This window comes from Lonchura striata, chromosome 1, assembly GCF_050655825.1.
Source record: "Lonchura striata isolate lonStrDom1 chromosome 1, ASM5065582v1, whole genome shotgun sequence".
In the NCBI taxonomy this organism is placed as follows: Eukaryota; Metazoa; Chordata; class Aves; order Passeriformes; family Estrildidae; genus Lonchura; species Lonchura striata.
The window spans coordinates 118,555,631-118,570,165 of record NC_140703.1 but is presented as its reverse complement, the minus strand read 5'-3'; the positions used below and the strand labels follow the sequence as shown (position 1 = coordinate 118,570,165).

Sequence of the window (14,535 nt, the reverse complement as noted above, 5' to 3'; positions counted from 1 at the left end):
CCCCATCCCTGAGCCCCCCATCCCTGAGCCCCCCATCCCTGAGCCCCCATCCCTGAGCCTCCTATCCCTGAGCCTCCCATCCCTGAGCCCCCCATCCCTGATCTCCCATCCCTGAGCCCCCCATCCCTGAGCCTCCCATCCCTGAGCCCCCCATCCCTGAGCCCCCCATCCCTGAGCCTCCTATCCCTGAGCCCCCATCCCTGAGCCTCCCATCCCTGAGCCCCCCATCCCTGAGCCCCCATCCCTGAGCCCCCCATCCCTGAGCCCCCCATCCCTGATCTCCCATCCCTGAGCCCCCCATCCCTGAGCCTCCCATCCCTGAGCCCCCCATCCCTGAGCCTCCTATCCCTGAGCCCCCATCCCTGAGCCCCCATCCCTGAGCCCCCCATCCCTGAGCCCCCCATCCCTGATCTCCCATCCCTGAGCCCCCCATCCCTGAGCCTCCCATCCCTGAGCCCCCCATCCCTGAGCCCCCCATCCCTGAGCCTCCTATCCCTGAGCCCCTATCATTGAGCCTCCCATCATTGAGCCCCCCATCATTGAGCCCCCCATCCCTGAGCCCCCCATCTCTGAGACCCCCATCATTGAGCCCCCCATCCCTGAGCCCCCCATCCCTGAGCCCCCCATCATTGAGCCACCCATCCCTAAACCCTCATCATTGAGCCTCCCATCCCTGAGCCCCCCATCTCTGAGCCCCCATGCCTGAGCCCCCCATCCCCGAGCCCCCCATCCCTGATCTCCCATCCCTGAGCCCCCCATCATTGAGCCCCCATCCCTGAGCCCCCCACCTTTGGCACCCCCTCTGACCCCCCGAACCCCACCCCTGCCCTCCGCAGCCCTGGCACTCATCCCTGACCCCACCCCTCAACCCCTGAGACCCCCCTTGGCCCCCCGCCGCTCACCCCGACCCCACCGCTGGGGACAGGACTGGGGACAGGGACACCCCGAGGTGACCGGGACACCCCGGGGCGGCCACTGCCAGCCCAGGGGGACCAGAGCTCTGGGGGTGCAGGGGGTGAGAAGGGAGGGGAGCCCACCCCACCCGGGGCTACCCGGGGCCTCGGGGGCTGATGGCGGGGGGAGGTGACACCCCCTGCCCTCGGGCTGTCGGGGGTGTGGGTGGGGAGGGGGTGACAGCGCCGGGGGTGACAGCACCGGGGTGACAGCACCGGGGGTGACAGCACCGGGGGTGACAGCACCGGGGGTGACAGCACCGGGGGTGACAGCAAAGGGGGTCCAGCTGCCCCTGGGGAGCTGGGGCTCCCCTGCTGCACCCCAAGGGGAGCAGGCGGCCCCGGGCTGCTGCGGGAGTGTCCCCAGCCCCGAGCTGGGCCGGGCCGGGCCGGAGGAGCCCGGCTGCTGTGAGGGACCCCCAAGGGCCGGCTCCCCCAAGCTGCGAGCCCCCATAAGGGCCAGGTCCCCCCAGCAGTGCCCGCAGCCCGTCAGGGTCCCTGGGGCTCGTGGGGACAGCCGGGGATGGAGGGAGGCAGTTCCCGGGAGCGAGGGGCCTGTCCCCATCCCCATCCCGGGGTCTGCAGCTGTGGGACCCCCGCCCACAGTCGGCATCTTGCCCAGTGCCAGCACGGGGACCAGAGGTGGCACCCGGCGGAGGCCGGACATCAGCCCGGACAGAAGCTGGACATCACCCGGACAGAGGCCGGACATCAGCCTGGATGGAGGCTGGACATCAGCCCGGACAGAGGCCGGACATCAGCCCGGACAGAGGCTGGACATCAGCCTGGATGGAGGCCGGACATCAGCCCGGACAGAGGCTGGACATCAGCCCGGACGGAGGCTGGACATCAGCCCGGACAGAGGCTGGACATCACCCGGACAGAGGCCGGACATCAGCCCGGACAGAGGCCGGACATCAGCCCGGACAGAGGCTGGACACCAGCCCGGACAGAGGCTGGACATCACCCGGACAGAGGCCGGACATCAGCACGGACAGAGGCTGGACATCACCCAGACAGAGGCTGGACATCAGCCTGGACAGAGGCTGGACATCAGCCGGACAGAGGCTGGACATCAGCCCGGACAGAGGCTGGACATCACCCGGACAGAGGCTGGACATCAGCCCGGACAGAGGCCGGACATCAGCCCGGACAGAGGCTGGACATCACCCGGACAGAGGCCGGACATCACCCGGACAGAGGCTGGACATCAGCCCGGACAGAGGCTGGACATCAGCCTGGATGGAGGCTGGACATCAGCCCGGACAGAGGCTGGACATCAGCCCGGACGGAGGCTGGACATCAGCCTGGATGGAGGCTGGACATCAGCCCGGACGGAGGCTGGACATCAGCCCGGACAGAGGCTGGACATCACCCGGACAGAGGCTGGACATCACCCGGACAGAGGCCGGTCCCGTGCCCCAGCCGGACACTCGCCGTGTCCGGGGAACCCCACGAGGGGCCAGCCTGGGACCCCCACCCCAGAGCGGGGACATGGGAGGAGCCTGCTCCAGGGACAGGGGTGTCACTTCCCAGAACACCCGGCCAGAGGGGGACAGGGTGAGGGGTGGGACAGATGTGAGGGGTGGAACAGGACGTGTCCCCTGCCTGTGTCCCCTCCCCGTCCCCCCGCAGCTGGTGGCCTCAGGACACACTGGTGGCACTGATCCAGCCGGGGGTGTGTGGCCCTGGGGTGTCACAGCTCCAGGAGGTGCTGGAATTTCCTAAATCCCCCCGGGAAGCGGGAACCACGGGCTGGGACCCCAGAGTGTCCCCTCAGAGAGCGGGGTGCTGTGACATGGGGGGGGGGGGGGTGACATGTCAGGGTGTGTCATGTGTCGGGGTGTGTCACATGTTAGGTGTGTCCCCTGTCACGGTGTGTCCCATGTCGGTATGTCACATGGTGTGTGTCCTCTGTCACGGTGTGTCCCTGTTGTGGTGTGTCCCTGTCACTGTGTCCCTGTCCTGTGTCCCTGTCGGTGTATCCCCTGTCGGTGTGTCCCTGTCACTGTGTCCCTGTCGTTGTGTCCCTGTCGGTGTGTCCCTGTCGGTGTGTCCCTGTCACGATGTGTCCCTGTCGGTGTGTCCCTGTCGGTGTGTCCCATGTCACGATGTGTCCCATGTCACGATGTGTCCCTGTCGGTGTGTCCCTGTCGATGTGTCCCTGTCGCTGTGTCCCATGTCACGATGTGTCCCTGTCGCTGTGTCCCTGTCGGTGTGTCCCTGTCGGTGTGTCCCTGTCGCTGTGTCCCTGTCACGATGTGTCCCTGTCGGTGTGTCCCTGTCGGTGTGTCCCTGTCGCAGTGTATCCCCTGTCGCTGTGTCCCTGTCACAATGTGTCCCTGTCGGTTGTCCCATGTCACGATGTGTCCCATGTCACGATGTGTCCCTGTCGGTGTGTCCCTGTCGGTGTGTCCCATGTCACGATGTGTCCCTGTCCGTGTGTCCCTGTCGCTGTGTCCCTGTCGGTGTGTCCCATTTCACGATGTGTCCCTGTCGCTGTGTCCCTGTCGTTGTGTATCCCCTGTCGCTGTGTATCCCCTGTCGGTGTGTCCCTGTCGGTGTGTCCCATGTCACGATGTGTCCCTGTCGCTGTGTATCCCCTGTCGCTGTGTCCCTGTCGCTGTGTCCCTGTCGCTGTGTCCCTGTCACGATGTGTCCCTGTCCGTGTGTCCCTGTCGCTGTGTCCCATGTCACGATGTGTCCCTGTCTCTGTGTATCCCCTGTCGGTGTGTCCCATGTCACGATGTGTCCCATGTCACGATGTGTCCCTGTCGGTGTGTCCCTGTCGATGTGTCCCTGTCGCTGTGTCCCATGTCACGATGTGTCCCTGTTGCTGTGTCCCTGTTGGTGTGTCCCTGTCCGTGTGTCCCTGTCGGTGTGTCCCATGTCACGATGTGTCCCTGTCGGTGTGTCCCTGTCCGTGTGTCCCTGTCGGTGTGTCCCATGTCACGATGTGTCCCTGTCGCTGTGTCCCTGTCGGTGTGTCCCTGTCACGATGTGTCCCTGTCGGTGTGTCCCTGTCGGTGTGTCCCTGTCACGATGTGTCCCTGTCGCTGTGTCCCTGTCACGATGTGTCCCTGTCGTTGTGTATCCCCTGTCGCTGTGTCCCTGTCGGTGTGTCCCTGTCACGATGTGTCCCTGTCGTTGTGTATCCCCTGTCGGTGTGTCCCTGTCCGTGTGTCCCATGTCACGATGTGTCCCTGTCGCTGTGTCCCTGTCACGATGTGTCCCTGTCGCTGTGTCCCTGTCGCGCTGTCCCGGCCCCGCCATTCCCCGCTCCGCCCGCCAGGGGTCGCTGCGGGCCAGCGCCGCGCGCGCGCGGGCGGGCTCAGGGGCGTGGCCCCGCTCCCGCCCCGTTGGCCCCGCCCCCTTTGGGCATGGCCCGTCGGCGCTTGGCCACGCCCCCTGTCAGCGCGCGCGGCGGCGCCAGGGCCCGGTGCGTAGCGCGGCGCGCGGGGGGGGCGGACGAGACCACCGCGGCGGCGCGGGGGGGCGCGGGGCTGTCCCGGCACAGACAGAGCGGGATTTTCCGGGAGGCACCGCTGCCAGGAGGCGGCGGAGGGACGGAGCGGGCCGGTGGGACAACAGCGAGGGTGGCGGGAAGGAGCATTATCCCGGCAGAGCCGCGGGGCGCCGGCAGGGTTATCCCGGGAAGAGACCACTGAGGGCGGGGGGACTGGGGCTGTCCCGGGAGAGACCACTGCGGCGGGGGGGAGGCTGTCCTGGGAGACACCACTGCGGGCGGGGGGGCGGAGGGTTCCGGTAGCCGGTGCGCGGCCGCAGCTGACGGCGGTGCCGGGACAGCCGGGATCACCGGGACACCCGCGGCCCCCAGCCGGTGCCCATGCCGAGGAGCAGCTGACGGCGGCGGGGACGCGGAAATGGAGCCGCGGCCGGGCCGGGCCGTGCGGGCGCTGTGCGGCCTCTTCCTCCTGCTCCTGCTGCTGCTGCTGCAGCATCCCGGCCGCGCCGAGCGGGCCCCCGGCTCCCACCTGGACGACTCGGCCATCGCAGGTGAGCGAGCCCGCCTGCCCTGCCCGCCCCGCCGGCCTCGGGCGCTGCCCGGGGAAGGCCGTGCCAGCCCCCCCGCGCTCCGTTTTGGGGCCATTCCTCCGCCTTTCGGACAAGAGCTGCGCTGCTCCCCGCTTCGGGACCCCGCAAGGACCGAAATAACCCCGCAATAACCCCTGTGTGTTCCTGCTGCGGGCTCCGGCTGTCCGGGTTAAAAGTTTTACATTCCAGCTCGTTTAGAACATTGCGCTCCGCTCCGCTCAATCGCATCGGCGGCGAGCGGCATTTCACATGATTCGCGTTGCTTTACTCTGTGCTGGCCGGGAGCCGGGAACGGTGTGGGAATTCCGCGTGGAGCCGTTCCCGGCTGGGGACCCCCGGGCTGTGCCCTGCTCCGCCGGGACCGGCGAGTCCCACCCGAGGAGCGCGGGCAGCGCGGCCGAGCCGCTCTGCTTCTCTCCTTCCCATCCCCTGCGCCCCGAGAGCCGAGGGGACTCTGCCTCCCTCCTTCCCATCCTGTGCCCCGAGAGCCACGGGGACTCTGCCTCCCTCCTTCCCATCCCCTGTGCCCCGAGAGCCACGGGGACTCTGCCTCCCTCCTTCCCATCCCCTGCGCCCCGAGAGCCACGGGGACTCTGCCTCCCTCCTTCCCATCCCCTGCGCCCCGAGAGCCACGGGGACTCTGCCTCCCTCCTTCCCATCCTGTGCCCCGAGAGCCACGGGGACTCTGCCTCCCTCCTTCCCATCCTGTGCCCCGGGAGCCACGGGGACTCTGCCTCCCTCCTTCCCATCCCCTGTGCCCCGGGAGCCACGGGGACTCTGCCTCCCTCCTTCCCATCCTGTGCCCCGAGAGCCGAGGGGACTCTGCCTCCCTCCTTCCCATCCCCTGTGCCCCGAGAGCCGAGGGGACTCTGCCTCCCTCCTTCCCATCCTGTGCCCCGGGAGCCGAGGGGCAGCGCGGCCGAGCCGCCGGCTCCCCGTGCGTTTGTCCCCGCTGTGGCCGCGCTGGTGGCACCTCCGTGGGCTCTGTGTCCTTGTGGCGGTGCCCGAGGTCAGCTGGAGCTGGCCGTGAACCCCGCTGTGAGCCCGGACCGCCGGCTCCGTGCAGCCGCGGGCGCCGGGAGCCCCGAGCCGCCGGGTGCCGGCACCGCCGGCAGGCTCTCCCGGGGCCGGGCTGCAGCCGGGGGGATTCGGGCGCAGGAAGGGCTGGGGCCGATGTGTGGCTGCTGGTGTTTGATGGGCTCGGCTCCGCGCGGGGCTGGTCGGTGGGAGCGGGGCAAGGAGCCGGCCCGGGAGCGGCGGAGCCCCGGGCAGCTCGGCGGGTCCCGGCCGGGGAAGGGCTCCGTGCCTCGCTCCGGGTGCCTCCGGGCCGAGGGCTCCTCGTCCCCTGCCCCGGGACCCTCGGGCCCTTCGCATCCAGTGTGCTCCGCTACGGAAACTGGATCTCCGCAGTCCTTGTGAAGCAAGGTTTGTGCCTCCAAGGAATTTGCAGCGCAGTTATTTTTGGAGGCCCTGCAGAAGTGTGGCAGCCCGGCTGATTCAGCTGCTGGCTGTGCTCTTGGCGAGCGGAGGCAGCCCCAGCAGTGCCCCGGCACGGCTGCTGTTGGCTCCGGGGCACTCGGGGCCGTGCTGGGATTCCGGGCTGGCTGCGGCCGCAGCCCCACACCTGCAGGAACGTGGCCGGGGGCACTGGTGTGCCCTGCTCCGTGTCCGTCCGGCTGGGAGGGCTCCCTGCCCTCCCCTGCCCCTGCACTGTGTCCCCTGCGCTGCTGCTGCAGCTCTCTGAGCTGTTGCTCCCAGCTCCCAGCAGGGAACGAATGTCCTTAGCCGGCACAGGAGAGCTTTTCCTGGTGTTTTCCCTGGAAGCAGAAGGTGTTGGCTGCTTGGTGTGAGGCGGAGGTGAGTGTTGGACGTTTATTGAAAGTGAAAGTGCTCGGTACTGACACGTTTTCCAACGTGCAAAGGTGCTTTTTATTTATTTTTATTAATTAATTAGGATGGCAGGATTTTAATGCTAAAACGTAGGCACTGGGGAAGTTTTTCAGGCAGTGTAGGGAAGTGCTTGCAGAGAGCAGGAGCCTGGGCTTGCAGCACTTGGGCTGCTGAGGTTCCTCTGCACACTCAGGGGAGGCAGCAGCAGGTTTTGTCGAGGATTAGGAAATGATCCCTATTCCTGGGAGATATTTTTAAACAAGGGTTTGAAACGGGTGTGTTTATCAATGCTGGAAAATCAGAGTGGGTGACTGAACCCCGGGGAAAACCAGATTTTCTCCTGGCTTTGACTCACTCAGAGGCCAATTGAGGCCTTAATCTTTGATCTCTAATCCCTTTCTGCCGGGATCCCATTGAAGTTTGGTTCCACGCGCAGCACAGGAGGCATTTCACCAGTGTGGGGGTTTGGAGGCCAGGCCAGGCAGAAGGAGCCCCTGGCCTTGCCCGAGCCCAGGTTTGGGATCCTGCCACTGTCACAGGATGTGTGACGGGCCCACGGCATTGTTTGCACCCGCCCTGGTTATTTTTAGCCCGAATTTGTCAGGCTGCAGCCTGGCCTGGGACCTTTTCACACCCCCTAAAAGGGGGCAAACCAGGCTCCTCAGGGGCAAACTGGACTTCCAGGAATTTTTTCCCCATCTCTCTGTGCTCATTTGCTGTAATCTGGCTGTTGCCCTGATCGACCAGGTTTTGGTCCTTTTTCTGGTCCTTATCAGAACATCCTTGGGGCTGTAGACAGTGTTTTACACAAGTTTTATGTGGGCTATCAAAAATGTGACCTACTGTTTGGGTCAAGTGTCTTAAATTTCATCTCATTTAAATTACTAATCTTGCTCAGCTGGCTCTTCGTCCTTAAATCACATCACCTGTAACCAGTGTGTGGAATTTAGGGCTGTTTTTATTTTAATTGCTTGCCCTCTGTGCAGCCTAGCACAGGTAGGCACTTCCAGGTGTGGCTGCAGGAGATCCAAGAAAAGCTGACTGTGGAGAGGTGGGGTTTGGATGGCTGGGGTTGATCCCTGGTTCCCTCAGTGGTGACAGCTTCTCCCTGCAGTAATGTGGAAGTGCAAGTGTGCAGTGCCCTGAGCCTTGTTTCCTTGTGCACAGCGTTCCTTCCTGAGCTCTGGCACGCACAGGGATCCTGTTGGATCCCTGTTGGATCCCTGTTCTGCTGTCCTGGGGGCAGGTCAGGGGTGCTGCTGTGGGTTTTCCCTCTTTCCTGCAGCAGCACAGAGCTGGGCTCTGAGCTGTGTGTTGGGTGGAGGCATTTTTGGGGATGTGGAGCTTGTGCCTCAGGGGTGGTGAGGGCTGGACCCTGGTGCAAGGTTGGCACAGGTTTGGTAGCTTTTCCTCTTTCACAGCAGCTCCTCTTCCTTTCTCCTGCCGTGTCTCCTGCTTCCCTGTCTTGTTTCCTTCATCACAACCTTTCTTGAGTCATCTTTGCTGTTATCTCAATGGTTTAAAGCACAAGTTAAAACCACATCCTGACAGTGTCGTGTCCAAAGCTGGGGGATGTGCCCAGGGCTGTTCCTGTGTGCCTGGAACACCTGGAGCTGCCCTTAAACCCTGGGAGCATCCTGTGGGACAAAGTCAGGCTGAGGAAGGGGGGCTGCAGCCACAGGCTGGTCACCGTCATTGATTCCAGAGGGGGAGAAGGGAATTTCTGTGCCCAAGCCCTGTCTGTCCTTGCCATCCCAGGGCCCAGGGGTTCATTAGAAGTGAATCCTCTGCTGCAAAAGCTCTGCCTTGGGAAGGGGTGGGTTTGGGCTTGAAGCCAGCAGTGAGGACTTTTGACCTGTGAGCAGGACCTGGCCTCAGTGGAGCTGTGGGGGCTCAGTGATGGCTCGTCTTGCAGGGTGGAACAGGCTGGGTCTCTGTCCTTGTGCAGTCTGGGGGAGTTCATGGGGCACAGTGACCCGCTGTGCCCTCCTTGCTTTGATAAAATGCCTTGTAAGGAGATTCTGCTGTCAATTCCTTTGAGGGGTGCATGCTCACTGAGTAGAGCTTGCACCTGTGAGCAGCAGCTTTGGGTTGGGTGAGGGACTCAAAGCCGTTGTGAGAATACCTGGAGAGCTCTGCCAGGGAAAAGTCCATGTTCTTCCCCAGCTCAGTTGGTGGATTGCTCAGCCTCAGCCTCCATCGGGAATGAAACTCATCTCGAGGAATTGCCATTCTGAGAGCTGGAAGAATTGTGTTTTGGCAGCAAAGTGGCCTCATGTGGAGGAGGAGGAGGAGCGGGGCCGACTGGGCAGCGCTGGGGCTGCTGGGGAGCTCCTGGCTCCTTCCAGCTCATTCCCTTCCCTGCTTGGCCCAGAAACTTGGAGTAATGCTCAGCTGGATCAGAGAGAGGACCTTAATGTAATTTCTTGTTAGATTTATTTATTTGCTCCCTTGGGAAGCAGCTGTCTCCATGTTTGCTGCGCCCTGGGGTGGTCCCTTCCCTCAGGAGGCTGCAGGGAGCTGCTGGGGCTGCAGGGAGCTGCAGCTCCTGCTCCAAACCGGGCTCTGGGTTGGCCTTTCCCGCCGTGGGGCAGGGATACACACACCCACGTGGAAGTCCAAGGCAGCAATCCCTCTGTCCTTTCCATCCTTTGCTCTCAGGAGGGCATGGAGCAGAAAGCGTGTGGGGAAGGAGCCTCCTGACATCCCTCGTGGTGCAGCTGCAAGGTCTGGGATGCTCTGCTGGCCCTACAGCAGAGCCTTATCCCAGGAGGAGTGTGAAGAACAAGCACTTTGTGTTTCTCTGGCCTGCTCAGGTGGTGTTTGGCTCGTGGGCTGCCTGAGTGTGTTGGTACATCACAATTCCCTGTGGGAGCTCTCTCCTCCCCTGGCAGGGGCTGGAGGGACGGGTGGGTGTCCAGGGACAGCCCTGGGGAGGTGAGCTACCCTCCAGTGAGGTGTGCTTCATGATCTGCCTGGCATCTGGGGAGGGAAGGGAGCTGAAGGGCCATCCTGGTGTTTACTGGCTGCCCAGGGAGCTTTGCAGTGCCCATCCCTGCAGGTGTCCCCTGGAGGTGGCACTGAGTGCTCTGGGCTGGGGACAAGGTGGGCCTGGGGCCCAGCTGGGACTCCCTGGGCTGGGAGGGCTTTGCCAGCCCCAGGGATTTGTTAGTGAAAAATCCCTTTCTGCAAGCTGGTGGCTGACCAGCAGCACTTTTCCCTGGCCTTGTCCCTGTCCTGCTGCTTGTCCCACTTGGAGGCTGTGTTGGTGGAAGAGGCTCTGGCAGTGGCTCGTGTCCCTGGTGCTTCCAAGCCCAGGGTCAGTGCCAGCCCTGGACACCCTTCGGTTCTGGACTGTGCCCAGCCTGGCATTCTGCTGCCCAGAGCCCTAATTGCACAAACTTACAGTGTTAAGAAAGCTGTTTCCTCCATTAATTAGCTTTGCTTTAAATCCAGAGAGGGAGAAACAAACTCCTGGCAGGCGGCAGAGCTGTGGCTGTCCCTGGGCAGCCCTGGGGTTGCCACTGGGACCAAGGTGTCCCTGTTCTGGCTGGCCCAGGAGCAGGAAGGTGCTGCAAGCAGGAGCTGGGACCTTCCCTGCTGCTGGCTGAGGGGCTGGGGATCCCCCTGCCCCCAGCTGGACAAGGAGATTCCATCACCCCTCCTTGTGTCAGTCATCAGGTCCTGCTGGGGAGGAATCCTTCCCTGGCAGGGTGGGCAGGGCTGGGATGGAATTCCCAGATTCCTCTGGATCCCTGGCAGTGCCCAAGGCCAGGTTGGACACTGGGGCTGGAGCAGCCTGGGGCAGTGGGAGGTGTCCCTGACATGCAGGGGTGGCACTGGGTGGCCTGTGAGGTGCCTCCAAGCCCAAAGCAGTGTGGGATGCTGTGAATAATGGGGGCTTGGGCCTCTTTTCTGCATTCTCCTGTTACCAGGTGCAGCCTGGGACCTGCTGCTTCCCCCTCCCACCCTCCAGACTCTGCTGCTGGAATTTGGGGATGTTTCCTGTGGAGGCAGTGCTGTCCTGCTGAGTCTGCTCTGCTCCTGTGGCTGGTCCAAGCTGGGCTCTCTGGAACACTTTAATTTTCCCTCACCTTTGTTTCCCCAGCCCCTGCAGCCGTGCCTGATTAATTTTCTGGCACCTCCAGAGCTCCAGTTCAGTTTTAGGAGCTGGTGCTGGCAGGGACCAAGGACTCTTTAATTAAAGCCATTGCTCTGTCACTCCTGCAGCACATGGGAGCCTTGAGGAGCTCCTGCCTCACACTGGGCCTCACCACCCACAAGGAATAATTCCCAATCTCCCACCCAGCCCTGCCCTCTGGCAGTGGGAGCCATTCCCTGGCTCCTGTCCCTCCATCCTTGTCCCCAGTCCCTCTGCAGCTCTCCTGGAGCCCCTCCAGGCCCTGGCAGGGCTCTGAGGGCCATGCCATAATCATAATAATACAATTAATGGTAAGGAGTGATGGCAGGACTGTGCTCAGGAGCTTTTCCTGGCAGTCCTGGCCGAAGTGCCCGGCCCCGCAGTGGATGGAAAACCTCGAGAGGAGCATTAGAAGTCACTGGGGAGCCAGGCATGGTTGTGTCCCAGGACTGTCCCTGCCTGCCTGTTTTCCCTCTGTGAAATAGTACCGGGATGCTTGTTTGTTTGGATTATGGACCTATTTTTAAGTAACCTATTTTTTCCACTTTGGAAAATGCATTAACTCACTGTGTGTCACGGACATCTGTGGGGCTTGACTTTGGGAGCCACCAAGTGCTCCTTGGAAGTCTCTCACCAGCCTGAGGGGGAGACAGCTTGCTTTGTCACACATGTGTGTATATATATATATATATATCCACACCTTGCTGAGGTTTGCCATAAGAGACATTTGCAGCATCCACAGAGGCACTTCCTCCTTGGGAGTGCTCTTTATCCCACCGAGGAGCTCTGCACGTTCTCAGTTCCACCAGCCCTTCTCCTTCTCCAGGGTTTGGGAATTGCTGATGCCAGCAGCTCTCGGAACGTGGAAGCAGCAGCAGTGCAGTTGGAAACGGGGATGTTTGCTAACACACACACACGTTTTGCAGGAAAAGGCACTATTTTTGTAGCACAGTGTTTGTTTTTCCCCGAAGGACAGAGTTTTAAGGTCAGTTTAATTCTTCTCTGCAGGTTTGGAGCTCCGGTGCCGTAAATTCGGCTGTTCTGGGAGGATGAAAACGCAATAAACAGGAGAACTTAAGGAATGTTCCTCTCTGACTTACAAAGGAACAGCTTGCTGGTTGGAACAGCCTGCCCCTTCCTAGGCAAGGGAGGCTTTGGATTGCAGGAAAGGGAGGAATAATTCAGGATTAAAGCTGCTAAGCAATGCATGTGTTTAGATCTGTAAGAGTGCCAGGACATAATTAATGGGTGAGTAAGCCAAAGGGAGAAAAAGTTATTTTTTTCTAACTGGATAGAGATGGATGGAGGATAGAAACTAATTTTTGGGGGGACAGAAATAATTGTGGAAGTATTCTGCTCCTAGCAGCTGTGTTGTTCAGGGTGCCTGGGTGGGTTTGTTCAGCAGCTTTGCAGTTGGAAGGCAGAAATCCAGGTTTGGCACCTTGTGCTGGCCTGAAGGCCTCGTGCTTGTCACAGAGCAGCTCCAGGAATGCAGGTGAGGGGAGGAGACCTCCAGGCCAGGCAGGTTGTGGAAGGGTTATTCCCTCTTAATCCGTGTGTGCCGGCTTTTCCCACCTGCTGGGGCTGAGCTCAGGGTTGCTGCTGAGGGAGCTGATCCCATCTCCGGCAGGGCAGATCCTTCTGCAGCTTCCCAGCTTCCCCCCCTGGTTGGCATTTCTGGAGCTGGATCTGAGTGCAGGGATGAGTGTGGGTGGGGAAATGGCTGATGGAAGGTCTGAGCACCTCGGGGTGTTTTGGGAAGGCGACAGCAGTTCGGTGTTCCTGGGGTTTCACACTGGCACTGGGCTGTAACTGCAGAATGAGGGTCTCGTGTTTTCTTTCCAAACCTGTGCAAAGGACCGGCAGGGAAGTTCTGTCCATGCCATGCTTTTGTCTGTGGGATGTGTGGATCCAGGTGGCACTGCCTGGCGTGTCAGTTTGGGGCACAAACCCAGCACAGCTGCTGATGCTGCCAGGAGGGGTTGGGCTGTGCCAGGCTCTGCCAGAGCAGCCCCATTTCTCTTTGTCCTGACACCCACCCAGCTCCCTCCTGGAGCCCAGGCTGCCTCTGGCTGGGATGTCCCAGGAGGAGTGAGAGTGCATCCTGCAGTGCTGGCAGGATGAAGAGGAGCCTCAGCTTCCTCAGGGAGTGGCACTCCTGCAGCCTGGGCTGCTGAGGCGAGAGTCAGTTAATTAATGAGTCCCGGAGGGCCTCTGGATGAAAGAGGGCATGCTCCAAAAGTGTGGAACTGGGAAGTGTGGAAGCTAAGCTGGAATGCTGATGGTTTTGTGGGAATGGTGATGGCAGCACACCTGGCAGAGGGATCTCTTGGTGGGGGCTGTCCCCATCCCATCTCATCCCACCATGGGTGCTACCCCTGTGCCACCCCAAGGCTGTCCCCATCCCATCACTGCCCTCCTGGCCTCTGGTCCTGCTGCTCTCAGAGGTTTCTCATGGACCACACTGCTTCCTGGAGGTTTGGAGATAAATGGGTTTCCTGTTCATTTCATTTGCTGTATTGTTAACAAAAAAAGAGGGTGGAAAGGGATATCTGGGGCCATTCACTGCTGTTCTCCCACACTGCAGGATGATTCCTAGAGAAGTTTTCCTGACAGCACTTGGTGTGAGAAGTGGGGTTGTTGGTTATTTCTTCTCCCGTCTTCTACTTTTCCTCTTGGAAAAGGAGGAAAAATGTTTCATGCACCAAAGGGTGAGGCTCAGCCCTTAATGGGAATGTCTGGCATTCCTGTGCCATCCTGCAGATGGATATCTTCAGAGGTGTGCAGGATGGGGCACTGCCCTCCCTGCCACCCCTCCCTTCCCGAGGGCTGGCCTGGGGGACTGCTCCAGTGGCACTGACCACTCTGGAGCCCCCTGGGCAGGGGCAGGACAAAGCTCCCTGGGCAGGACGGAGCTCTGAGCAGGGAGGGGACAAGACAGAGTTCAGGGCAGAACTCAGGACAGGGGTCAGGACAGAGCTCTGGACAGGGGACAGGACAAGACAAAGCTCTGGACAGGGGACAGGACAAGACAGAGCTCTGGTCAGGACAGAGCTCTGGTCAGGACAGAGCTCTGGACAGGGGACAGGGCAGGACAGAGCTCTGGGCAGGACAGAGCTCTGGTCAGGGCAGAGCTCTGGACAGGGGTCAGGACAGAGCTCTGGACAGGGGACAGGACAAGACAAAGCTCTGGACAGGGGACAGGGCAGGACAGAGCTCTGGGCAGGACAGAGCTCAGGACAGGACAGAGCTCTGGTCAGGGGACAGGACAGAGCTCTGGTCAGGACAGAGCTCTGGACAGGGGACAGGACAAGACAAAGCTCTGGACAGGGGACAGGACAAGGCAGAGCTCTGGGCAGGACAGAGCTCAGGACAGGGGACAGGACAGGACAGAGCTCTGGGCAGGACAGAGCTCTGGACAGGGCAGAGCTCTGGTCAGGACAGAGCTCTGGACAGGGGACAGGACAGGACAGAGCTCGCTCGCTGCTGGCCAGA

The 14,535-nt window shown here is 61.6% G+C and overlaps 1 protein-coding gene across 16 annotated transcripts in view; it reads left to right on the top strand.

Annotated features, from left to right (window-relative positions):
* The first annotated feature begins 4,434 nt into the window (after positions 1 to 4,434).
* Positions 4,435 to 14,535, top strand: part of STIM1 (stromal interaction molecule 1) — a 75,554-nt gene continuing 65,453 nt past the window's right edge. For 2 of the 16 annotated variants that reach the window (XM_085587774.1, XM_085587808.1), the window contains exon 1: positions 4,435 to 4,970. In XM_085587774.1, the coding sequence (XP_085443900.1) occupies positions 4,838 to 4,970 (133 nt within the window). In that variant the 5' untranslated portion in view covers positions 4,435 to 4,837. Of the gene's footprint in view, positions 4,971 to 6,687; positions 6,867 to 10,447; positions 12,289 to 14,535 lie in introns of those variants that run through there. The other 14 variants (XM_085587790.1, XM_085587822.1, XM_085587831.1 and 11 more) reach the window with 9 other exon arrangements.